Source organism: Mirounga angustirostris, unplaced genomic scaffold (genome assembly GCF_029215605.1).
Source record: "Mirounga angustirostris isolate CCGP_5_RB_7025 unplaced genomic scaffold, mMirAng1.0.hap1 SCAF_6, whole genome shotgun sequence".
Taxonomy (NCBI): Eukaryota; Metazoa; Chordata; class Mammalia; order Carnivora; family Phocidae; genus Mirounga; species Mirounga angustirostris.
The window spans coordinates 139,235,483-139,263,276 of record NW_026991714.1 but is presented as its reverse complement, the minus strand read 5'-3'; the positions used below and the strand labels follow the sequence as shown (position 1 = coordinate 139,263,276).

Here is a 27,794-nt window from a genome sequence, read left to right as displayed (position 1 = left end):
CTAGTCCGCCCCTTTGTTTCAAAGATAAGAAAACTGAGGCCCCAAAAGATTGAAGTGATTTGCCTGGATCAAAAAGCTGATTAATAGTAGAGACAAAAATGATCTTAACATATTATACTTTAAGAGTTATGGATAAGAAGAAAATAGTTATTTCTGACCTCAAGTTTCCTGCTGGTATCACCATTTACAACAGCAATCTGAAATATTCCTGTTCATAGAATTTAATTCAAATTGAAAATATGAAGGCATTCCTGATTCAAACGCCACATAGTAAGTGTTTAACAAATGGTACTTAATGATTAGGCCAGACTAGGGCTGCCCGCACATAATGTAAAGAAATAGTTTTAAGACAAGTGTTCTACAGATTTGACTACAAGGCCATCATAATGATTTCAATACATAAACTTTCTATTATATTCCTCTATTTAAATTTTTCAACATTTTAGAGTGCTTTTTGAATTACATTTTCTCTATTATATACATAATGACAGAAGGTAAATTACTTTCTTCCTTTAAAATAAAACTCATTATCGAAATGAACCTCTAAGTGCCCACTGTAAGTCTGATACAAATTTCAAACTGGTCAGGAGTATAAAATGTACTGAAGACTTGATATAAAGCATTCTTTATTTTATTTTACAAAATTAATCATTTCTGATGATGGATTAGTAGCCTGTATTAATTCAAGTATTTAAGAAGAAAAGATCCAGTCAGTATAGGAAAATGTGAGTTTAGCCCTTATTCAAATTTTATAATTTTGAATTAGCAGAGAGAAAATCTGTATTATTTTAATGCTCGTGAATTCTAAAATCATAAGTAAAATAATCCTAGGACCACTCTTGATGACTTTTAAGACAAAAATATTTTTCAGAAATAAAAAAACCTAAACGGTAAAACTTAAGTAATTTGGTATGTTCCAGGTTGACACATTTTCAGGAAGTTCTTTTTCTTACAAGCAAAACAACTTTATCATATGATTAAACTTTAGGCCTAGAACTACATAATGAAAAAAACAAAACATTTGGTACTTAAATACTAGACTCTTGGAAGAAAACGAATTTGTTTTATCGATGAGTCTTGAACCTTTCAGAGCATCCTGATCAGTTTCAGCTATTTATGACAGTTAAGAATATTTTAAAGTTAAAAAATTTTAACTATTCATATTCATAAATCTGACAACTATAAAAGGGGAATAGTTACTAAAATTAATTTGCAAATGTAGCAAAAATGAAATGAAAATTAAAAACACAACAGGCCATGAAAATACTTCTACCAAATACTAACTACATAAATAACTCATACAAATGTATAAAGAAACCATTAAGACATTTATTTCTATAAATGAACAAAGTATACGAAAAAGTCACACAAAAGCAAATAAGAGCAATTTTGAACTCTTATACTTACTAAATTGCAACAACATATAAAACCCCCACCCAAAGCTGTAAACTTAATGAACTCAAATGGTGCCAATGTAAAATGTTGTAACTCTTTGGGAAAGTAATAAGGCAAACATATTAAGAGCCATAAAACTGTTCTTATTATTCCATTTAATAATCCCACCCCCAGGAACTGATCCTAATAAAACTGAAAATAACTGAAGTGTTCAGCAATAAGGAATTGGCTTAAATAAACTGAATATGAAATAATATGATTAAAATAACTACCAAAACTAAATACAAAATAGAGTTTGACATCATGAAATGAAAAAACAGTCAATTAGAAAATCTAGGTGTCAAGACTGTAATCATGTCAACAAAAAAGCGGGAAAACCGGAACATACAATTAAAGCTCTGAGGTCACTGTATCAGGATGGTGAGGATTATGGGTCATTTTTCCATTTGGCAAAATTTCCTTCAGTTATTTTCAATATAAAAAAAGATACAATCTCTACTCTTCTCCATTAGCAAATTATACATGTCAATTTTTAAGTTGAGAAAGAGGGCACAAATGCCCCGGAATTTTCCTCTATTTGGATCTTATCGGGCAGTGCAGGAAGACATACTAGAAGCCGGGCGGTTCCAGGAGACAGAGACAGCCACCGCCACTTCCGGCTGATACGAACCGAGATATGAATAAGTAAAATTGTAAACTTTCAACTTATAACTTTATGTGTTTGGTATGTTATGTTACTGTATCAAGATAGCAAACTCTTTTCCTTATAGTTTTGTGTGTCATACTTAGAATTAGTTTTAATATTTTCATTTAAAATACGTTGCTGAGGGGTACCTGGGCGGCTCAGTCAGTGAAGTGTCCGACTCTCGACCTCAGCTCAGGTCTTGATCTCAGGGTCGTGAGTTCAAGCCCCGCGTTCGGCTCCATGCTGGGCATGGAGCCTACTTAAAAAATAAATAAATAAAAATAAATAAATAAATATGTTGTCAATATGATAAAAATGCTCTACTGAAGCATATAACTTTTTATATTGAATTTATATTAGGTTAACTACAAACCAAATCACATTAGTTTACATGTTTAAATTTTTGAGTTAGAGGTTGAGACAACTACTTTTAAAAGAAAAGCAATCCATAAAAACCTAGAAACCCCTATTTATGAAATTTTCAACTATTCTTCCTTTAGAAACTATACTGATCTGAATCAGTAAAGCAGGATTTGGACATTTCTAAAGATTGGCCACATAATACATTGCTTTCCCATAAAAATATGAAGCACTCATTATATATGAAATTTGCCATTTTGTAACGTGACTACATTTTCAAAATAATGTTAAAAAGGGACCTGGAACTTTCGGTAAGCTATTTGAATGAAAACGTTTGAGGGGCGCCTGGGTGGCTCAGCTGGTTGAGCTTCTACCTTCGGATCAGGTCGTGGTCCCGGGGTCCTGGGATCGAGCCCCACACTGCATCGGGCTCCCTGCTCAGCAGGGAGTCTGCTTCTCCCTCTGCCTCCCCCGTCTTGTGCTTGTGCTCTCTCTCTCCCTCTCAGATAAATAAAAGTGATCTTTAAAAAGAAAAAGAAAAAAGAAAACGTTTGAGAATAACTTTTAAAATATTTAGAGCAGAAGAGATTAACTAGAAACGCAGGGCAGCTATCTCAACATCTATAAAGAGAATTTGAAACAGTAAACTAAAAAAAACCAGAATCAAAACAAACAAACCCACAATGTCATGGGGATTAATGCCCTGTAGAGGTACAAATACTAAAAAATGGAGAGAAGGAATTCTAAATTGAAGATACATTCTTTAGCTTACTTTTTAAAAATTACGCTATTTAATAACTTGGTACAGGGTGGCTGACTGTGTTGATGAAATCATCAGGAAAAGTTCACATAGCTGCCAAAATATAAGCCACAGAGCTGTCCTTTGCCCTCATGGTGGAGGTGAATCTAATTAAATATTCAGTCCTCTATTCACATTCTGTTAGTGGTAGCAGCAGTAATTTATTTACAAATATTTATTATAAAAGTTTATTAGTTTCCGAGATCTAAACAAACATACCTATCACCAGAGTTGTACAGCCTCATCAAATAAATGTTCTTAATAATTGTAAACTTCAAAACATGAGTTAAATAATGGCCTTTTCGAACATAAAGAATTTCAATACAACAGAGCCACTAGGAAGCCAAAATAAAGTCAAAGTAATACTAATTTACATTCACATTTGTGACATCAAAGAAACATGTAGCTCGTGTTTCTTTATTCTTTGATTAGAAAATGTGTTCAACTTTTTCAAGGAAAAGACTTTGAAGAAAGATCAAAATCAGAAGATTTGATTTTCCTGAATCCAATCTAACAACATAATAACATCCTAAAAGAACATTTCATAGTAAGGCAAAGAACTGAACAACTAACTGCAAGGCTATTTATAATGTAGAGCAGATAAATTGTACACCATAGAAACTGTAAATGATGGACATTTTTCTTCACACACACACACACACACACACACACACACACACAAATCATGCGGAAAAAAAAAGAAATAGTTGTTTGTCTTTTGCACGTAGCTTGTCATTCTGTACACAGGATTCAAATGTCAACCAAGAAATGATGACAATCCCAAACCAATCTTAAGATGTCTTAATTACATCATCTTCTCCCTTTGTCTCACTTAGAGTTATATATTCACAGCTCAAAACTTGTTCATTAGACTCCTCAGGTTTGGATTTTTTAAGTGCCAACTCTGCTGGGAGAAGAGATGAGCAATGTTCCAGAGACTGTGCAATGTCATCAATCGTCCATCTGTCTTCAGGAAGGGCATGCTCTTCTAGCGTAAATGGTCCCTGTTTGGTTCGGGTCAGTTCTAGGACATTGGCACAGGAAGAGAGTTCTATAGCAACAAAAGGGGAAAAGAAAATCCACAGCACAAATGATTCATTATTTCATAGTCATGATCATGTTCAAATGACAGAAGATCTTGATTCAAACCTCTCCAAACTACCCCAAATGTAAAACTATAATAGTCCAATCTAAGAACCAAGAGCCTTGAGATTAAGAAATGATGAAGAAGCAAAATAATATTTAGTAACTCACCTCATAAACTGCTTTAAAGTCTACGAGGAACCGGCACATACTTTTCTTATTTAGCCATGAAGCAAGCCCATGAGGTAACTATTCCTCTCATCTGCAGATGAGGTAATCTGACCTGTCCAGTGCCAGAGCTGCCAACAACTTTCTAGCTGTTTGTAAGACTGTGGCTTCCAGTTTAAAAAAAAATTTTTTTTACTTATATCAATGAAAGTAACTTTTAGAAGGATAAATCTTTTTATCTTATCCCTTTGAGTTAAAATATTTTATATCTGAAATAATGTTGGTTCTTACATTGATTATTCCCATCTTCATTTCCTGCTCCTCTTTCTCTCCTGTTATAAGCATTTCACGGCAGCTGCTGATGCTGATTATTGTATGCTATAAACCTTCAATGCTTCTGAAGCTGAAGGCAGCAAGAGTACAGTTCCCTAAGGCCAGCAGTCAGAGATATGAAAAATAGAAAATTCCCTCTTCCCATCAAAAAAGAATATTACTCTCTAAATGATAATTCCTAATTCATCTTTATGCTTACCTTTGCCAATGTCACTGACCAAGCTTCTTATATAAAAACCTCCTCCACATTCAACATCTGGAATGTTAACAGTGACATGGTAAATTGCTAACCTCCTATGAAATCCACTTTACATAGAAATGATGCCCCTAAACAAATGTAAAAATGCACTATGCAAACAATCAAGTGATAAAATATTTATGCGCTAAAACATAAATTATTCATCCAACAGCATATGTGTTTGTGAGATTGAAAAGTCAGAGTGTGGAGAAAGCAAACAGCAGAAATTCATGAACACATTTTAAATTAACTGGCAAGTCACACCAACATTAATACTTCAGCCTTGTTCATTTAATAGGTTTTAAATAGTTAGAAATCTCAGCTTTGCTATTATGAGTTGTACATTTAAAAAATCTTTTCAGATTTGTACACCTTGTTCACTTAATTGGTTTTAAATAGTTGGATATCTCAGCTTTGCTATCAGGAGCTGTAGATTTTTAAGAGATTTCAGATTTATACACTCAAAAAATACATCAAACAAAAACCCCTTATCAGGGACAGTAATTATGTTTGGGCAAATATACTACATGGAGAGCTCAGTCTATTTAAATGTTCTCTTGGAAATATTCCTAAAGAAATCATAAAATAACTAAAATTACACAATGTTCCAGAGTGAACGCATATCTAAACATCTTAACACAGTATCTTACATGTTTATTGGTTAAGAGCAAGACTCTGGATTATTTTTATTCATCCACAAGATATCCTGAACACAAAAGGACTACATTCCTGCTGTTTATAGTCTTATCATACAAAAAAAAAGTTGAGGGAATTAACCAAAACTCACTACTTGGGGATTTTAATTCTTTTTTTTTCCCCATCAGCTCAAGGCTGGGGGCCACTGCTGAGATAAAAAAATGAGCACTGGGATCAAAGCAGGTATATTAACATTCTTGCACTATATTTGACTTTGGTGAAAACATAGCTCTTTCGGCCTGTTACAACCTCCAAGTGAACAAAATAAGTATTTACAACTTAAATGCAATCGGAATAATTCAAGTTTCTCTTCCTTTCATAGATAGTATCAACTGTGCCAACCCAGCTGCTGCATTTTCATGGAATGAAGCACTTTTTAGTTTGTTTTTCTCATTATTCATCAAACATTTTAGAGTCAGGACACTAAAGGAAAGATGTGACTTCACTTTTTAACTGTACAAAAACCACATTCTATAGGAGCTTTATATACATTAAATAGTATGTCAAAGCAACAGAAGTTAGGGGAAAAAAATTTTAGGAAATTATTTCTAAAGGGAATCCTATCTAGTAGGCACTGTGAAATTAAGAGCAGGATCAGTTTAAGGAAGCCTGAGAATTTAGAAGAACTAAGTTTTTGATTCTTCACAGCTCGTATATATGTTCATGACTTCAGCTACTACTTTCTGCAACTAGGAGATCATAAAATTTCCAAACCATAAACACAAACTTTTTAGTTTTTAAATTTATTTCAAATATAGATTTGTAGATAAATTCAAATTAATAAACTGAATTAAAATTTACCGCATGTCCAAGAATACATTTTTGCCTTACCCATTATTTCCATATTGTCAGGATCTTTGGCAGTAACTTGCAGGTAACATAGAAAGGGGAGAAATAATCACTCTGCTATTAGAATTTCTTGTCCAAAGACTAAAAATACTTTGTTTTAAAAGGACAAATTAATTTAAATTTTAAAACTGAATGTAAACTACCAGGTACTAGCCAAAAAGGGGGAAAACAAGCAACCCTAAGATAATAAAACACAAAATATAAATTTTGAAAGTATATACCCCTTATCTACTCTTTGCCATTAGAAATCAAAGGTATGTTACTTCCAACTTTAGAAGATAATATGATATATAAAAAACTCAGTCTATTTAGAAAAGTATTTCCGAACTTCCATGTAGCTATCAGTATTTTCATTAAATGTGTTATCAAAAAAGTATTAATAAATCCTAACCTTACTTAAATTCAAATTTTAAACATCTCCAATATACTAGGGATCCATTAAACTACCCAAAAGTAGCCAAATGCGGAATAAAGGTACATGTAACTACAAATGATTTCAAATTTTTCCACCTTACCTAATGTGAAAAATGGTGGCTGGAATTTTTGAAGGGAGAGACTGTATACGGTAACGGGCCTGGCAGGTTTTGCTTCTACCACTTCACCTCTCTTCATCAAGGTTGAAAGTCTCTGTCCATCTTTCTTTAATGCAGAATAGCTTGCAAGATAAGAGAGGGAGAGAGGGAGTGAAGGAGAGAGAAAAGATTAAGAAAGAATGAGACACAATAACTTCAGATTACATCATGGAAAGAAAGGAGGACCAGCAGCCCTTAAATTGAATCTTTCTAAAACATGAACTACTTTTTTCTTCTAATCTACTCCATGATGGTACCAGGGATGGAGTTCCTAAATACCTTTGAAGCTAAAGCTCAATCTGCTACCCAGTGAACAATATTGTCAATTTTACACTTTAACCTTCCCTCTGGAGATGGTTAAAGTGTATTCATGTGTTCACTGGTCCTGGTTCTGGGTTAAGGGCACAAGGCCTCTGGTCACAGTGGTCTCCACTATATTTCCTTGAAACAACTTCCATTACAATAATATTCATTTTCACATAAAAGTTAACAAAATATTTCTAAAATGCAAATCTACTTAACAGATCTTAAGCTTTGTGGGATAAAATTTTATTAGACCACAAAATCCTTGGAATAATCAACAGAAAAAATTTCTAAAACTGCTCTTATAAATGGATACAAATGTGTAATTTATTTTAACAATAATGATCAAAAAATAACATTTATTCATATCCTGCAAAATTTTTTAAAACTTTCATTTGAGGCAAAATTATGAAGACACATTTCCCTATAGATATTTCAGTGTTCCTGGAAAAAAAAAATCAAAATTTTAAAGTAAAACATAAATACTAAATTCTAGGGATGCCTGGCTGGCTCAGTCAATTAAGTGTCCGACTCTTGATCTCAGCTCAGGTCTTGATCTCAGGGTCGGAAGTTCAAGCCCCACATTGGGCTCCATGCTGGGCATGGAGCCTACTTAAAATAAGTAAATAAATAAATACTAAACTCTAAAAGAACTGTCAGTAACTTCTGACATGTAACGATTCAGCCATTTTTTTAAATAAAAAGCAATTTGCTTGAAATGGTAATGTGCCCAAAAAATATGGTTAAGTGGTACTCAATATTCTTATACTTTTAATAATTTATAACTCTCATCTGTTTCATTTGTTGCAGAGAATTGTGAAGCATAAGATTCTAGGCCTAAAAAAATGGTCCCCACCCCTGAAAAAAAGTACCAACTGGACTATGAATCACAGCTCTGACACCAATACTAGCCTGGACTGGTCCCTTCAGAGCAATTCCGGGACAACTGACATCTCTGCACTCCAGAACTGCTCTGAGGTAAACAGATGGAATCAGAAAAACCGATCAACACTGGAATAGCATAGATGTCAGGCTGTGGCAACATCCAGAGACAGAGGAAACCACATTACACTACCTCAGAGACTGTTGGAAGCTCTGCAACCTGTCTCAATCTGGCTCACCTTTACTTGATCATATGTTATGTCAGATTAAAATGTGCTTCACCATACATAAAAGGAAGCCCCCTTTTTTTCTCATTAAAGTGATGTTAAACACTTAAAAATAAAAATTAAACATTTATTCAAATTCAATAATTGAACTTACAGGGGAGGTACCTGCATTATATTCCCAGTAAATTTCTGTAGAATGCCTTCAATATCTTCTTGTGTTATTTTATCTGTCAAAAATGAATTAAAAAAATGTAACACTAAAACAACCACAGAAGTACACGTGCTGTTTTCACAGCATTGAAAGTTCCAAAAATTCAATTAAAAATTTTTCTAACAAAACATATTTGTATGCCAAATTCTACCTTGCTGAGATGATAAAATACACATTAATGAGATAAAAGGGGGAGAAAGTCTTATATTGTGTAATACTAAGACTAAATTTCTTTTGCTTCAATTTTTCTCCAAATTTTCTCCAAAACTGATCCAGTCATCTTATATACATTCAGTTGGTTCTTACTACAGCCTTTAAAAGACCTGAGAAAAATGTTGCATTAGCTATAGAAATAGTACTGCAGTATCCAAAAATGAGGAGATTGGAAAGTAAGTAGAGAAATATAAGGGTTTTTTTTTTTAACTTTTTTTTTAGGATTTTATTTATTTATTTGACAGAGACAGGGGTAGCGAGAGCAGGAACACAAGCAGGGGAGTGGGAGAGGGAGAAGCAGGCTTTCCGCAGAGCAGGGAGCCTGATACGGGGCTCAATCCCAGGACCCCGGGATCATGACCTGAGCCACTCAGGCGCCCCAGTTCTTTTTTTTAAAATTTAAGTATAATTGGCATACAATGTTATTATTAGTTTCAGGTGTATAACATAGTGATCTGACAATATGCATTACCTAGTGCTCACCATGATAAGTGGTGATGGGCAAAATAGGTGAGGGGGATTAAGAGGTACAAGCTTCCAGCTGTAAAATAAATAAATTATGAGAATGAAAAGTACAGCATAGGAGAATACAGTCAGTAATATTGTGGTAACTTTGTACGGTGACAGATGGTAAGCACTGAATATCTGTTATCCACCTGAAACTAATGTAATATTGACTGTCAACTATACTTCAATTAAAAAATAAATCAATTAAAATATTTAATTTAAAAAATTCTTAAAAGAGGGGGGCGCCTGGCTAGTTCAGTTGGTAGAGTGTGTGACTCTTGATCTTGGGGTTGAGTTCAAGCCCCACCTTGGGTATAGAGATTACTTAAAAATAACATCTAAAAAAGAAAAGAAAAGAAAAGAAAAATATCCGTAAGTTGCTCAAGTTTCTCCAGGCATCAAATACTATAAACAACTTAATGCAGTATTAAAGATTATTAAGTATTAAGCACATTAAAAACTTCACCTGCTAGATTACAAAACTGTTCTGTGGTATGGCATAAAACTGACACATTCACATTCAATTCTGTCCCCAAGTAAAGTTGTATTTACTTCTCTCCTTCCATCCCTTCACTGCTCTTAGAATTTCTCTGTTCTTTTAAACAAACACTCCCAGGAGTCTCAGTTTAAAAATAAGCCAGTGCAAAAAAGGAATATACATAGCAAGGATACCATGATTACTAAGCATTTTTTAAATAATGATTTTAGAAAATTTGAATGAAGACATAAAGCTTTCAGTGTCTGTTAGTCATGTTTTCAGCTTTTGTTTAATACTCTTTCCAACAGATTATTATTAACTATATTAACTATATTATTAACTCTAAAATATTATTACTATAATATTAATGTATAGTTCTATAATTTTAGCAAGTGAAAACTGTAACACACTGGAATTCAATATTTGGGTATTTATAGATGACTATATATATTTCATATTCAATAATTACAGAAATATTCTCTAACTTGTTTAGGTCACAGTCAATGGAAAGAAATTACAGTGCTTTTTTTTTTTTTAAGATTTTATTTATTTATTCGAGACAGACAGCACAAGCTGGGAGGAGGATCAGAGGGAGAGGGAGAGGCAGACTCCCTGCTGAGCAGAGTGCCCTGACATCATGACCTGAGAGCAGATGCTTAATGGACTGAGCCACCCAGATGCCCCATAGTGCTTCTTTTTCACTTTGTAGGAAATTTAGTTAACTTTTTATTCTAATACATACATGCTACATTGGTTTTATTAAAAAATATTTTAAAAAACTAATGTGCTTTGAATTATTGTTGTAACACTTGAATAGAGATTAAAAGACAGCATGGAATACTGTATTCAGGTTTCAATATCAACACAAGAGTCTTAACCTCAGTGTAACCTGGATCCTCAAGTTAAACACAAACAAAAGACTAGAATCTACTAGACTCAAACAGAGAAGATCTACAGGACTCAGAATTTCTCCAACATCTAGTGGTCCATAAAGACAGACCTCAGATGGGTATTCTCTTCATACTGTTTTTCAAACAGATATAGCTCATGATATGATGAGATTTTTCATGAAAAATTTTCATTCTACTGCAACATTAAAACAATTACTGGTGGCACCTTAGTGATGCAAAACTTCCAAATCTAGACAGCCAATGCTACCATCAAGCTGACCACTGCTAAAGAAATGTCATTGCTCATATGACCTCACTGATATGAGGAATTCTTAATTCCAGGAAACAAACTGAGGGTTGCTGGAGTGGTGGGAGGTGGGAGGGATGGGGTGACTGGGTGATAGACACTGGGGAGGGTATGTGCTATGGTGAGCGCTGTGAATTGTGTAAGACTGTTGAATCACAGACCTGTATCTCTGAAACAAATAATACATTATATGTTAAAAAAAAAAAAGAAGATAGCAGGAAGGGAAAAATGAAGGGGGGGAAATCGGAGGGGGAGATGAACCATGATAGACTATGGACTCTGAGAAACAAACTGAGGGTTCTAGAGGGGAGGGGGGTGGGGGGATAGGTTAGCCTGGTGATGGGTATTAAAGAGGGCAGGTACTGCATGGAGCCCTGGGTGTTATACGCAAACAATGAATCATGGAACACTACATCAAAAACTAATGATGTAATGTATGGTGATTAACATAACATAATAAAAAAAAAAGGATGCCAGGAAATCATGGGGATATTGACCAGTGTAATTCAGTCCCACAGCAGCAGTTTATAAATTTGATACTTTTTAAAAATGAAAAAAAAAAAGAACTGTCATTGCTGAGAACACTGCAATACTTCATAACTTAGCAATACATTTTCAAAACAAGACCAAACGGCTTTCTACTTCTGCTAGGCTGGTCTCTTTACTAACATTCCTGACAATGTATACTCCTTTTCCTGCTTCAGTGGCTCTCTTTTCCTGACACTCCCCAACACAAGATGACAAGATGTGCTCTTTGTCATTCTACTTCTGCCAGTGTCTCTTTCTCTGACTTAACATCTCAGGCATTTCTGGTTTGTGCTGTTCATTCTGCAATTAATCATACACAATTTTTAACTGTTACCTACTATATGTATGCAGATATTATCTTACCAATGAAACTCCAAGCTTCTTAAAGACAAAGGCAGTTCTTATGTAATATACACAATTACAGTGGGACTCAAGACATTTCTGCTGAATTAGCTGAGGAATGATAGAATGTCAAGGTCAAAGGGCATTTAAAAGTCACCTAGGCCAATCTGATGTTTGGATCACTGGACAGAAAACCTATGCAGCAAGTTGTTTTACAATAAAAGTGAATAGAATAGAATAGAATAAAACATGATTATTTTTTATCATATGATTATTATATTCACTACATGAGTATGTAGTGAAGCATGCTGGCTATATCTAAAATGTGGTATTAGTCCAACCCAAATAATAATTAATAATAAGAATAAAGACTCAAGGCACACCTGGGTGGCGCAGTCAGTTAAGTGTCCGACTCTTGGTCTCAACTCAGGTCGTGATCTCACAGTTGTGATATCAAGCCTCATATCAGGCTCCATGCTCAGTGCAGAGTTTGCTTGAGATCCTCTCTCTCCCTGTGGCCCTCCCGCCATTTGTGTTTTCTCTCTCAAATAAATAAATAAATCTTAAAAAAAAAAAAAAGAATACAGACTCTACCTACAAAGGATTTAAAAAGAAATGGAGAATAAAATCTCCAAAGCAGTTATAGCCAATAACTATCCAAAAAAAGTAAATTTGATAAAAGAAGATGGGTATGATAAAAATGTCATAGGACTTGGGTAATTATTCTTCGTTTAGGGACTAATAAATCATCAATGTGCCAGTATTAATTTGAAATTGATTGTAAAAAGTCATTCTCATAAAATTAATATATTCAAGATCATGTCACACATTATTATTTGCTTAAAATTTGTCGACTCTACTTATATCGTGATAGCTGGTACTTAACTGAACTATGGAGTTAAAAGCAATATTCAACCATGGTAGAGTAAATGGTACTAGACAAGCATTACCACTATAAGCAGCTGTTTAATTGGAAAAAATATATAGTACACAACTGTTTCCAAACATAAGACAACAGACAGCAAAGGCTGTAATCTCTAAGAGAAGGGAAAGAAACAGGGAAGGCCTTTCTGAGGATCACTTGCTTTCACTTGGAGATGCTTTCTGAACCATGGTGCAAGGACGGGAATCCCAAAAAAGCACTATGATCTTGCTAGAGTAGGGAGATAGATAGACATGAGCAGGAGGGGAGAAAGGAGGATGGTAGATAGGAAACTGCCAGGCACCACCCAGTCTCCACCCAGAGACCACCCCATCTCTCATAGAGCAACCTGTTTTGCAACATTTCTGGAGTGTACTTCCCCTTTGCTAAATAAAACCTTTGCTGCTTTAATTCTCTCTCAAGTCTCTCAAATTCTTTCCTTCAAGAAGACAAGAGCCAAGGTATTTTATAATCCACCAACTGGTAACAATTTCACTGAATAAAAATCAGAGCTTGGGGAAGAAGCAGCAGCTGGAATTTGAGAGAACCACACAGACAAAGAGATGTCTACAGGGGTCCACTGGAGACTGGCTACATTCCAACAGGCACATAATACAGGGAGTTGCCACAAAATTAATCAAAGAACTACTACCACAGCTCTTACAAGGTGGGCTCTTACAACCATCCAGAATGAAGAAACTTGGCTGAATACCCAGGGCATTTGACTGAGACCTCAGAGAAGCCACATCTGAGGAGTAGGGCTAATGTAGACCTAGAAAACTGTCCCCTTTAGATACCCCCTAACAAGGAATCTACACAAAAACGACTCGAATTAGTGAGTTTAGCAAGGCTAAAAGACATAAGACCAATACTTAAAAATTAACTCAATTTCTCTATACTAAGAATGAATTATCAGAAACTGAAATTTTTAAAATTCAATTCATAATAGCATCAAAAAATATTAAGGACTTAGGGATTTCGTATACAAAAGAAGTGAAAGATCTACATACTTAAAACTACAAAAATAGGTTTGATATTATTTCAAAATAAAAAGAAAGGTCATAAAGGAATAGTATAAACAACTTTATACTAATAAGTTTAGATGAACAAATTCCTAGGGTAAAAATTATCTGGAATGACACAAGAAATAAAAAACATTGTTTGACATTTAATAAAGAAGGCCAATCCATAATTAAAAACCTTCCTAACAAAGAAAACTCCAGATGTCTACCAATAAATTCTACTAAACGTTAGAAAAAAGAAATAATGCCAATCTACGCAAATTCTAGGGAATAAAAAAAAAGAAAGCGAATAGTCCCCAACCCATTTTATGAAGTCCACATAACTTTGGTATCAAAACCAGTCAAGGGCATTAACAGGAAGGAAAAATAGAAGGTAATCTTTACTCAGAGACAAAGATGCAAAAATCCTAAACTAAATCTTGGCAAACTAATTCCAACAATTTATATAAAGGATAACATACCGTGATCAATTTGGGCTTACTCTAGAAATGTAAAAGTTAGTTTAATATTTGAGTAAGGAGAAAAATCAACAGATAAAGAAAAAGTATTTGATGAAATTCAATGTCTGCTCATGATTTTTTTTAAAAAATACAACAGTTGGAGTGCCTGGCTGGCTTAGTCAGTAGAGCACGCGACTCTTGATCTCAGGGTCATGAGTTCAGGCCACACGTTGAGGATAAAGCTTATTTAAAACAAGCAAACAAACAAAAAACAGTAAATTAGGTACAGAAAGCAACTTCCTTACTCTGATAAGAAAGCTATAAAAAAACCTATAGAAAAAATCTTTTAAAAAAAGAGAAAGGCTTGCTCTTTCACATATCAAGATCTATTCTAAAACTATAGGAACTAAGATAGTTTGGTGTTACCACAAGAACAGACAGACCAATGTGACAAAACAGATTCCAAACAAACCCATGTCTATAAGGTGCTTGATGTGACTAAGGAGGCAATGTAGCAGGGAGAAGGGCTGGGCCATAAAGGATATCCATATAGGGGAAAAAAAAAAAAAAGAGGTGGATTGTAGGTGTAATGTGAAAGGCAAAGCAATAAAACTTCTGGAATATAGGAAAATATCTTCATACTTTTGGGGTAGGAATTTTTTTTTTAACTGGGCACCAAAATGACTGGGCTAATCAGAAAGGAAATGACTTGATAAAGTGGACTAAGTTAAAACTAAAAACTTCTGTTTTCCAAGACACAATTAAGAGAGGTAAAAGATAAGCCACAGAGTAGGAGAAAATATCCATAAGACATATAACAAAAGAGCATATATCCAGAGTATACAAAGATCTCTTACAAGTCACTATTTTTTAAAAGGCAACTCAATGCTGGAGTGGTGGGGGGTGGGAGGGATGGGGTGGCTGGGTGAGAGATACTGGGGAGGGTATGTGCTATGGTGAGCGCTGTGAATTGTGTAAGACTGTTGGATCACAGACCTGTACCTCTGAAACAAATAATACATTATATGTTAAAAAAAAGAAGATAGTAGGAAGGGCAAAATGAAGGGAGGGGAATCGGAGGGGGAGATGAACCATGACAGACTATGGACTCTGAGAAACAAACTGAGGGTTCTAGAGGGGAGAGGAGTGGGGAGAGGGGTTAGCCTGGTGATGGGTATTAAAGAGGGCACATACTGAATGGAGCACTGGGTGTTATATGCAAACAATGAATCATGGAACACTACATCAAAAACTAATGATGTAATGTATGGTGATTAACATAACATAATAAAATTTTTAAAAAATAAAATTAAATGTATTAATAAAAATCAACCAAATTAAAAAAAATGACATCCAATGAACAAAAGACTTAAAATATTAACGTTTCAATTTTCAGTGTTTCTTGTAGTTTGTGCTTATTGTGCAATATTTAATAAACACTGATCTACCTCCCCCCCCAGAAAAAGGCAACTCAATACAGAAAGAAAAAAAAAAACAAAAACTAAAACAAAAGAAGAGGCAAGAGACCTGGACAATACAAAAAAGAATATGGCTAAGAAGCCAAAGCACATATGATAAAATGCTGAATTTCATTAGTAATCAAATGAAAATCACAACGAAATACCACTACACACTTATCAGAATGGCCAACATTAAAAACATTGTTAATACCATGTGTTGTCCAAACAAGGGGAACTCATTTACTGGTGGTGAAAATGCAAAGTTATACAATTACTTTGAAAACTGTTGACAATTCCCAGTACAGCAGGATTACCCTATGACCCAGCAATTCCACCTGGGGGTATATCCAAGAGAAATGAGTACATGTGTCTACCAAAAAACAGGTACAAAATACACATAGCAGCTTTATTCATAAAGCCTCAAACTGGGGTCGACCCAAATGTGTATCAACAGAAGACTGTTATATATGGGATGGGGCTTGAGAGATGTCTCTAGGAATCTTCTATTTCTTGACTAGACTGGTAGCTGCAGGGAGGTTTGCTTTGTGATAGTTCACTGAGCTGTAAATTTAAGTTTCACTCACTTTTATTTGTGTAACACTTTATAATAAAAAGGTTTAAATACAAATGAAAGGCACCATAAGATGACTGATACCCAGGTACACAGCAGGCCTACTAGAGTGTGTGCCCTATTTGTTTAAGTCATAATTCGAGACCCAATTCAACTTGTCAGCTTCCTCCAGGAAGTGTGGGCAGCCAAAGCGCAAAGAGCCACTCCCATTAGATACATTAGCTACATTCACTCGAGAAGACCTTGGTAACATCTTATCTTGGGACCGGGGGGTTGCAGTGTTTAGAAAAGAGGATTAGCACGAGATACCACCTTCCTTTTACATTTCTTGCCTCCCAATAAAAAAGCCACAAAAAAGAGAGAACCTATTCTTATCACAGAAGCAGTGAGGCCTTCCCAGAAACTTGGCCCACATCTAGGACAGCCTGGGATGCCACGGCACTCATGTCCTGAGCTCAGCGAAGAGCAGATGAGCACAATGAAGCCAAGTGTCCGCAGAGATGCCAGCAACTGTGCCTGAGACTTAATACCTAGACGTGGACAAGAAAAGAGCAGCAGAAGGTAGGAAGATGCTTTGCCTTTTGTGTGACTTAGCTGCAGTCATCTCTGACATGCTTATTTATTGCCTGCCTTATTTATTCACAGGCCATGCTTTATTCTATATGCCACACATTGTCCTAGACATCAAGAATATAGTGAGGACCGAAAGCGACATGGTCTCAGCCCCATAGCTTAGGGATTAACATGCAAATGTGTACTTATAAATGGTCAAAAGCCATTTAGAAATAAAAGAAGGTGCCATGAAACAGAATAAAAGTAAGGGTCCTATTAATATGGTTTGAGCTTTGAGTCTACTGAGCCAGACTCATTTTCTTATTCTTCTGAGCTTTCAGGTATCTGAAACAATAGCTAAAAATAAGAGTTTGTCTAGATAGAACAAAAATGACTGAAAAGCATCCATTTGCCATTTACTGCATCCTGCCTTACTGCCTTACCCATATGTCAGTTGTCCACAACAGGTCAATTGAGAACTGCATTTTTTTACTGTTACAGTGACTGGGTGGGGTAGCAGCATCAGCAGCATTTCCCAGTTGCTGGATGTCCTACAATATGCAGGATGGGACAGCATGATCAAGTGTTCTGTGTACCACCTAACTTCTGGATGTCTGCCAGATATTCATGTGGATGAAAGCCTGTTTATAATCACCTGAGGCTAGAATCTAAGTCCATTTTCCACTGAAACACAAAGTATTTTTTGTACTGTTTTTCATATACTGAATTTTCCAATACTGAGTCATTAACACAACATACCTGTATCAGTCTGCCTTTATACTTGTGGCATTCATATTTGTGTCAACATCTGACTAGTTCATTACAACTTTTAGTGCAGTAACAGCTGTGAATTTACATAGCAACATACCTATTTTATTATAAATTACTTTTATTTATTCTTCATATTCTGTTTATTGTATTATATTGACTTTTTTTCTAACATGTAGGTAGGGGAGAATATCTCTGAATTTTAGTTCAAGACAGTGAGGAAGGCATTATAAAATATTGGTTACAGGTCTCAGTATTGGGTCTCAGAGGGTTGAGAACATAGGTCCTACTTCTTCATTAGACAGAAGCTCCTTAAGGACACAGGTTAGGTCTCATACTTATTTATCTTCCCTTTGGTACCTGCTATAGCAGCTTAAATCGATGACAAACATCCGCTAATTTACTAAAATCACACAGAAAACTCATGTCAATAAGCAAAATTCTCTGAGCTTTCATTTTCTGGGACTATAAATACTATTCAGTAAACTATAGGAAGTCTCCCTTTCCGGCCTGAAGAAAGTTACTTGGTTTCTCCATGACTTATTTCAACATATAATGAGATGATTTTAACAAACTAAGTTTCCTTTAAAGTAAGTAAGTAATGTTACAAATTGCACAATGCAAAGTAGAGTTTTTTAAAATTCCAAGATGCTTAAGGGCAGGAAGGAAGGGAATACTTAAGTACAGTTGACTCTTGAACAACACAGGGGTTAAGGGGCACGGAACCCCCATGAAGTCAAAAATCCATGTATAACTCTTGACTCCCCCAAAATTTAACTACTAATAGCCTGCTGTTGACCGAAAGCCTTGCCAGTAACATAAACAGCTGATTAACACATATTTTGTATATTATATATATACTCTACATTATATATATAATATATATGTTATATATATTATACATATATTACTCTACATTCTTAGAGTAAAGTAAGCTAGAAAAAAGATGTTACTAAGAAAATCATAAGGAAGGGGCACCTGGGAGGCTAGGTCGGTTAAGCGACTGACTCTTGATTTCGCCTCAGGTCATGATCTCAGAGTCATGAGATTGAGCCCTGTGTGGGGCTCTGCACTCAGCACAGAGTCTGCTTGAGATTCTCTCTCTCCTTCCTCTCCTCCCCCTGCTCACAAGCACACACTCTCTCTCTAAATAAAATCTTTAAAAAAAAAAAAACATAAGGAAAACATATTTACAGTACTCCATTGTATTTATTTTAAAACTCCATGTATAAGTGGACCCACACAAGACAAACTTGTGCTGTTCAAGGGTCAACTGTATTTTCATCACCTTGGTCTTCTTCTAGTATCCCCTACTCAATGAATTGCACCATCACGTAACCAACTTTAAAACCTAGGAACCTAGGGTCAGGTTTGACAGTGTCCTCTCCCTCACCACCCCATCCCATCGAGCAGTCTTATCAATTTTACTTCCTCACCATTCTTCTGATTATATAGGTGCTGGCATATACTTTAGCATACTCTGGAAATCTCTGACATCCTTCTATTGTCCTATGCCTCTTTAATCCCTTAAAAGCTTTCTGCTGAAAATTATAGTTGGGTTTCTATTAAGTGAGGGTCTGCCATTATTTCCTAATGACAATAATTTCAAAGATAATTCAACACCTATTTTTTTTAAACTCAAATCAATGATTTATCTTTTGATTATGTTGCTTGATTAATCAAGTAAGATACTATGTTACATATAAATGTTAACAAGACAAGTGAGGCTACTATGACCAAGAAGAAGGTTGGTATGTAATATATATTCAGGACACTCAACACAAAAACATAGGAAAGCCAGATGCTGGACTGGCTAAATTAAAAAGAGGTAACATTATGAGAGACAATGGACTCTGAAAAACAAACTGAGGGTTCTAGAGGGGAGGGGGGTGGGGGGATGGGTTAGCCTGGTGATGGGTATTAAAGAGGGCACGTTCTGCATGGAGCACTGGGTGTTATACGCAAACAATGAATCATGGAGCACTACATCAAAAACTAATGATGTAATGTATGGTGATTAACATAATAAAAAATTAAAAAATTAAAAAATAAAAAGAGGTAACATTAAACACAGGCAAAAACAAAACAAGCAACAACAACAAAACAACAACAACCAGAAAGCCTACAAACAATTCACAATTGATGACATAAATATGTAGGTGAGCCAACTGTACAGAATGGCAACTGCTGTATTGGGAAGAGCACTGTACCCTGAGAATTGCTAGGAAACCATTTCACTTATCTATCCTTACTTAAAGTAGTAAAAGAAGGAATGGTACAAAAATTAAGGTAGGCCCCCGTGAGTTCTGTTTTACTTCCAGAGAAATAGTTTTCCCTCTGTCACATTTTTTTTACATACTCCAAAAGCAGAGGAACATGATTAGGTGTAAAGCACTAAACCCGCTACATTTCAAAAGCTAAGAAGTAGCTGTAAAAAAATAAGTCAATAAACAATGACAAGACACAGGTAAAATCCCTAATTCTTAGCTATAAATGTTTTTTTTGGCAAGAGAATTATCTGGAAGAACTCTGAACATTAAAAAAATTGATCACAGGAAAAGAGGCAATTTTGATAAATCTTTATTAACAAACTCATACCAAATAAGTAAAAATGTGATTAACAACTTTCAATCCTATTAACCCAAGGAAATGTACTAAGAACTGTAATAATCACTGGTAATATCCAGTGAGAGATTTATTTTAAAATTCTGAATTCACAGAAACTTTCTCTACATGTTAAAAAAGACAACTACATTAGATGAACATCATACCGTAAGGTTTTTCTTCTGTTACTTTCCCAGTAGAATCTAGCGTGTCAGTAGCTTTCCCCAGTTCTCCAATGGCAATATACCTCTAGAGGAAGAGAAGCAAGGGAGAAAAATAGGCCATAAGGTAAAGAAAAAAACTGTTACGTATGTCTTAAAGTTTTATACACAATTTCACTAATGCTACCAACTTGACACAAAATAAAGGCAAAAATAAGAGACTGCAGCTGTTTTGTTAATTTTTGATATGTGGGAAGCACTTGTGTAAACTGAGGAGCATTCACAAACTTCCCACACAAGCCAACATGACAAAGAAAAGCCTGATTTTATTGACAATTATGGCTTATAAACACAGTTATTACAAACATATTTCTAAAACCAGTTTTATACTAGGCAGTTTTGACTCTGAAGGAAAAATTTCAAATATGAGTAGAGAGAATGGTACAATAAATTCCTACCTGGCAATCACAAGACTCAACAATTTTACCACACATACAATTAAAATTAATTTAAAAATAAAATCAGTTTACTACTTCTTACATGAAATACTAAGACTAATCTCAGTAACTTAATTAGATATTTAAACAAAAGCTAAATATGTAGAAAGTGGACCAAACTAGTAAAGTGGAGGTACTGTACTTAATATTACATGTGTTTTCTTAATAGAGAAATAGCTACTTCTTGAGTTCTCTGAAAGGAGAAAAGTCACTTTTAAGAACTGATCATTTATTCATAAGTGAAGAATTAGAGCATGCATAGTTAACTGAGGACTATTTTACTTCTCACCTCAGGGCACACTTATATTGCATTTTTTTTTTTTAAGATTTATTTATTTTTTTGAGAGAGAGAGCACACAAGCGGGGAGAGGGGCAGAGAGAGAGAAGCACACTCCCCACTGCTGAGTGCAGATCTTGACGCGGAGCTCAATCTCAGGACCCTGAGATCATGACCTAGCCTGAAATCAAGAGTCTGACGCTCAACTGACTAAGACACCCAGGTGCCCCTGTATTACATATTCTTTACACTGCTCTCTTTTGGTCAAATTCAAGTTTTACTTGGAACATCACATGAAGCAGTGAGAAAAATGCAAGGAATATAATTCCCACTGAAAATAATCTGTAGTTATGTGGACATTTTTTTAAAGAGGAAGCTCAAAGTACTTTGCAGAAATGTAAGTTTATTAATGACGAGTTTATTACGCTAGTGAAGGAACCAGAGACAAAAATGAGGAAAATATTAAAACTTCATATTCCCATAAACAAGCATTTTATACCAGCTTAAGTGCCCACTGATGAAATCATCTTCTATTATATAGCTCAAAATAATTTTTTTATGATTTATTTATTTTTAGAGAGAGAACGAGCAGGGGGAGGAAAAAAAGGGAGAGGGAGAGACTCTCCAGCAGGTTCCGCACTGAGCGCAGAGCCCAACATGGGGCTCGATCTCAGGACCCTGAAATCATGACCTCAGCCGAAATTAAGAGTTGGACACTCAACCAACTGAGCCACCCAGGCGCCCCTCAAAGTAATTTTTTAAAACAATGGAATACAGGGGCGCCTGGGTGGCTCAGTCGTTAAGCGTCTGCCTTCGGCTCAGGTCATGATCCCAGGGTCCTGGGATCAAGCCCCGCATGGGGCTCCCTGCTCCTTGGGAAGCCTGCTTCTCCCTGTCCCACTCCCCCTGCTTGTGTTCCCTCTCTCGCTGTGTCTCTCTGTGTCAAATAAATAAATAAAATCTTTAAAAAAACAAACAAACAAAAAAACAATGGAATACAGGAGGAAATGTTCCAATGTATTTGAATTAACTTTTAAAAATTTCACTAGTATTGTCAGAGAAAGACAAATACCATATGATTTCACTCATATGTGGAATTTAAGAAAACAAAACAAATGAACAAAGGAAAAAAGAGACAAACCAAGAAACAAACCCTTAACTAGAGAGAATAAACTGAAGGTAACCAGAGGGGAGGTGGGTGGGGGGATGGGGGAAACGGGTGATGGGGTTTAAAGAGTACACTTGTTGTGATGAGCACTAAGTAACATACAGAATTGCTGAATCACTATACTGTACATCCAAAACTAATAAAACACTGTATGTTAACTATTAAAATTCCATTAGTATCGATAAAAATTAGTTTCTTGTAACTAAACATTCAGTTTCATCACCCGAGATGCTCCACTCCTGCTTGCATATTTTGGAACAATCCACCTGGATTAAGCGTACCATGGAGAGAAGTACATACAGCAGGGTGAATGGGAAGAGTGTGGACTCAAAGGTTTGAATCCTGACTCCATCACATGAGTAAAGTAGGTTAAGGCAGTCTTTCCTGCTGGAGCCTTGTTATCCTTATCTTAAGATGGAGATGATAATAGTACCTCAGGAGGGCAGAGCCGAGAACAACAATACTTGGCCATGGTAAGCAACACTGAACAATACTATCATCATTATTATTTAAAAAAAAAAAAAGATACAGAATGATTTACAGTAACAGTGGTTATAGTGAGTTCCCATAAGCAACAGTAAAGCAAGAAAACACTCTGATTTTTGCCTTAATCATCTATCTTGTTGCATGAGAAAAACCATGCAATCATGTATATACTATGCCTTGAAAATGTCTGCACTATCCTATGTAACAAGTTTTAACCAGGAATCTTTTAATCTTGGAACATGCTTTCCAAGTATGCAATGTTCATTCTCCACTCTGGACTCCAGGGGTTCTTGCACATGCTACCTCCCTAGCCTTGAGCTTCCTCTCTTTTCTAAGAATCAAACCCTACCCACTGTTCATCTTTCCAAGCCACCCTATTAATTCATCTCAACTTCCAATCACCTAGCTGGCAGCAAAGCTAAGAGTAGGTGCTCAATACAAGTCTCTTATATAAGAATGAAGGCCTATATCAAACCCACATCATGTATTCACTCATTCATTAGTGTGTGCTTTCATTCAATCATGTTTCTTAAGGACTGTGAATGTGCATCTTATTTTCCTAGCTGCTTGTGAGAAATACAAAGATAGATATATATTGATCCTTATCTTCTCCAATTACAAACTGCTAGCTTGGATTTTGCATTGCTGTTCTATTGTGTTTCTTACTAAATGGAAACATGGTAGCCACTTAATAAAAAGTTGATAGAATTATATACATGCTGGAGAAGTTCTTATCTGTGCAATTCTTCGCATTTCACCATAGTTTGGGACATCCAGATTGTATCTGCCAAGTTTCAAATCCTTCCAGGTTCTGTGCTTATGCTGAAATCTGGATACATGCTGGATTTTTTTTTAAGGGAAATAATACCTAAATCAGCAATTCTCAAACATTGTGGTTTTAAACCCCTATATACACTTGAAAGTTATTTAGAAATCTTAGCACAATTTTTTTTCCATATGAGTTCTATCTGTTGATACTTATTGTGTTAGAAATTAAAACACAAAAATGTTTAAAACACCGATATACATGCACACATTCCATTAACTATCAAAGCCATGCTATCAATCAGGTAACCTCTGAAAAACTCCACAATATGCTCATCAGACTACAAAGCTATGAAAACAGTTTTGACTTCAACAGACCCCTGAAAAAGCCTCAGAAGTCCCTGGACCATATTTTGTGAATTGCTGATCTAAATCATAGCTGTTTTCTAGCTCTCCCTTGTCTTGGCATCTAATGATAATAATCTTTTAATTCTAGTCAATGGTCCACAGGCGGGGTGCCTGGGTGGCTCAGTCGTTGAGCATCTGCCTTCAGCTCAGGTCATGATCCGAGGGTCCTGGGATTGAGCCCCGCATCGGGCTCCCTGCTCAGCGGAAAGCCTGCTTCTCCCTCTCCCACTCCCCCTGCTTGTGTTCCCTCTCTCACTCTCTCTGTCAAATAAATAAATAAAAATCTTTAAAAAAAAAATGGTCCACAAGCTACTTAGAAAAATCCGCCCAGAGAGGTAAGCCTCCAAGAGAAACAAAACCTCACCACCAGGAAGATATGGGTTAGAAGAAAAAAGACATGGGAATGTGTATACACACACCACCATTTTATCCTATGGGGTCTAAAGCATTTCTGTTTACTGCCCTAAATTCTACACAGAGACAGCATGCACACTTGGTAATTCTGAATTCTATTAAGGTATTCATTACAAAATAATTTGACTACAACAAAACAAATGGAGGGCCTATGGAATTCTTAAAGAAGTTTCCAGTGAACTGTGTGCTCTTTGGGATTCATGGCTTCTCTCTGCTACTAGTACCACTCTACTCTCGACTCATCTTCAAGTTCCCTGAACCCCACAGCAAGATACTAGCTAGACAGCTTTAAGAGCAAATTGGCTTCTGTGCTCTTCAGGAGAAAGGAAAATATTTTTATATTACAGAAAGGATACATAATCATTTCCATCTCAACTAGGCAACTGCTTTTTCCGAGGTTTGGTTTGAAAGCTTGTGATCAAAGTTTCACAAACAAAGGAATATTATTTACGATGAGGAAGAACATTTTTTTAAAAACCTACCAAACCAAGAACATGTGACTTCAAATGTCTTCATTAAAAAAGGAATAGCTCTTTACAGATCATAAGTGTAAGCCCTTCAAATTTTCAATATAGTACTTATGAAATGTATGAATATTAATAGAGCGTAAAGACAAGGTACAAACTGGCCTAGCCTCTGGAGAAAACAACAGAAATGCACAAGTCCTGGAGAGTTGGCTTATATTTCACAGGAGCAATATGCAAGTCACACTTCAGAGTTGCCATTGACTGGTTACTCTCAAAATGCTACTGTACAGTTGGGGGAAGGTTACTGTCTTTTGAACACATCCAGGGTGGAAAAGTTTGGATACCCCAACAATAATATTTGGTCAATCGTTGGAGGGATACAAAGCTGCTTTCTGAAGAAATGCTGGCTTTGCCTATAGGTACCACTTCGGTTTATCTCCACAGAGATAGGGGAGTGGCCTTACATTTGGAAAATGCTACTTAGTCTTTATATGGCATCAGTGATTTCATAAGACATCAACCCTTCCATCTGCTCATGTGGTTTCTAAAGCACATATAAGTAACTGACTTTAATCAGCAATATAGGAGGCTAATAAAGGTAGTACTACAAAATCTCATCAAAGTTTGTTACTTCTAAGTACATCTGCTTAGTGATTGGCTCAAAGAAAGTATAATTTAGGGAAGCTGGTAGAGGGACCATGCAACCACTGCCTTCTTCTAGGTATTTAGACCAAGTTAGGCCAAAGGGACACATTAGCCTAACTTCTCTCAGAATTATCTTACCTAAGTTATATTTTATATAGATCCACTTCTATATCTGTTATAAAACTATTTTTGAGAACCACTGTCTGTCATGCAATATCCCTCACACTAAGAAATTTCTTTCTCACTTTAACGCCCAGAGAAACTGTTTCTCCCTAAAGAACTGGCAGGTGATGCTTCCTGTTTCTGATGAGTGCCATGTTTTGCCTAGGCTACCGAAAAAATAGATAGGAAAAAGGAATGAAATTAACTGTACTCAAGGTTTCCAACAGAACTTGCCTAGATAATATAAATGCCAGTGTCTATGGAACATGTAGTTAGAGAGATCCAATAGGCCTGGAACTCAGCAGAGAGATCTGGGGATACACAAAACACTTGGGAATAGTAGTATTACTGATACTTGAATAACATGGGTTTGAACTGTGTGGGCCCACTTATATGTAATTTTTTATAGTACAGTACTGTAAGTGCATGTTTTCTTTATGATTTTCTTAAATACCACTTTCTTTTCTCTAGCTTACTTTAAGAATACAGTATAAAATTCAAATAACATACAAAGTATGTGTTAATTGACTATATATGATATCAGTAATGTTTACGATAAACAACAGGCTATTAGTAAGTTAAATTTTTAGGGAGCCAAAGTTATATGGTGATTTTTGACTGTGTAGGGGGTTAGTACCCTTAACTTCTGCATTTTTCAAGGGTCAATTCTTAATAGGATTTATCGATCAACTTCTGTACTTAAGGCATTATATAGAAAACCTAGATGCTTTTTATACACATTATAAATGTAACTCAAAAGAACATGCAGTGAAAAAAAAATGGCTCAAAAGAAACATGATCACTGGCAAAGCAAAGAGTACTATAAGATAGGAGAAGAAGCGGTGAAGAACACAGAGCGGGACTCTTAGATCACACACTGATCTGAATCAGAAGGAATGCAAGAAAGGAGTTGGGTCGTTTAAATGGTCTCTGGTCTTCAAAGAATGGAACCAAATCATCTGATGGCATAAAGATTTTATTAAAAAGGTCAGCACTCCACCCATTAATTGGTAGTGGCTGTATGAAGTGGCATTATGTTGAAATGAATTCTAAGGATGTTTCTTGATTCAGCAGGAAAGAGTGTTAGGCCATGTTCAATTAGCAATGTCTCTAATCAGGACCGGATGGTGAGGGAGGGATGCACTGTGATATGGCTGTAATGGGAACACTGAATATCTGCCATCCAAGAACAAAATAATTCTACCCTTGAGGTAACTCTACCCTACACATACTGTAAGACGAATTTTTCTAGTGGCATTGTGATGTAAATAAAATTCATCTGTAAAAGTAGAAAGTGGAGAAGGAGTAAACATTAGGTCCAATGGTAGGTCTGGTAGGTCCGTGCCTAGTTTGGAGGCTGCAGGCACCAATTTTTTTTCATTAAGTAGAAGGAAAAATATCAAGAGTACATTGTACATAGGGTTAAGGCTCTTTGACAAAATTTTTGCTTTTTGTTTTTTTTAAGATTTTATTTATTTATTTGAGAGAGAGAGAGAGAGACCAAGCGCCCGCACAAACTGGGGAGGGGCAGAGGGAGAGGGAGAAGCAGGCTCCCCGCTGAGCAGGGAGTCCCACCCAGGGCTCAATCCCAGGACCCTGAGATCGTGACCTGAGCCGAAAGCTTAACCAACTGAACCACTCAGGCGCCCCTGAAATTTCTGGTTTTTATATGTGTATGTGTATATAGGGTCACAATGTAAAATTAATTTCTCACTAGGGGTCTTGGTCAAAAAATTTTTGGAAGCAATCTCTAAGATTCCTTCCAGTGCTAAAGACAAAATCTATTTTTAAAAATTCATTAACAATTTTTAACTACTTTTGATAAAAATGTAATATTCCAGTTAAATTTAAATGACTTAATTTTTTAAACAGATAATCTAAAATTAAAAGTGTAAAAAAAACAAATGGCTAACAAGATAAAAATGCCTATTTTTGAAAT

At 35.7% G+C, this 27,794-nt stretch overlaps 1 protein-coding gene across 2 annotated transcripts in view; it reads right to left on the bottom strand.

The window, feature by feature from the left end:
- Positions 1–3,413: 3,413 nt before the first annotated feature.
- TRUB1 (TruB pseudouridine synthase family member 1) overlaps positions 3,414–27,794 on the bottom strand; it is a 37,975-nt gene continuing 13,594 nt past the window's right edge. The window contains exons 4-9 of one of the 2 annotated variants that reach the window (XM_045878920.2): positions 20,573–20,654; positions 8,745–8,817; positions 7,122–7,261; positions 6,589–6,624; positions 5,023–5,079; positions 3,414–4,290 (exon numbers count right to left, since the gene is read on the bottom strand). In XM_045878920.2, the coding sequence (XP_045734876.1) occupies positions 4,031–4,290; positions 5,023–5,079; positions 6,589–6,624; positions 7,122–7,261; positions 8,745–8,817; positions 20,573–20,654 (648 nt within the window). In that variant the 3' untranslated portion in view covers positions 3,414–4,030. The remainder of the gene's footprint in view (positions 4,291–5,022; positions 5,080–6,588; positions 6,625–7,121; positions 7,262–8,744; positions 8,818–20,572; positions 20,655–27,794) is intronic. The other variant, XM_045878921.2, reaches the window with a different exon arrangement.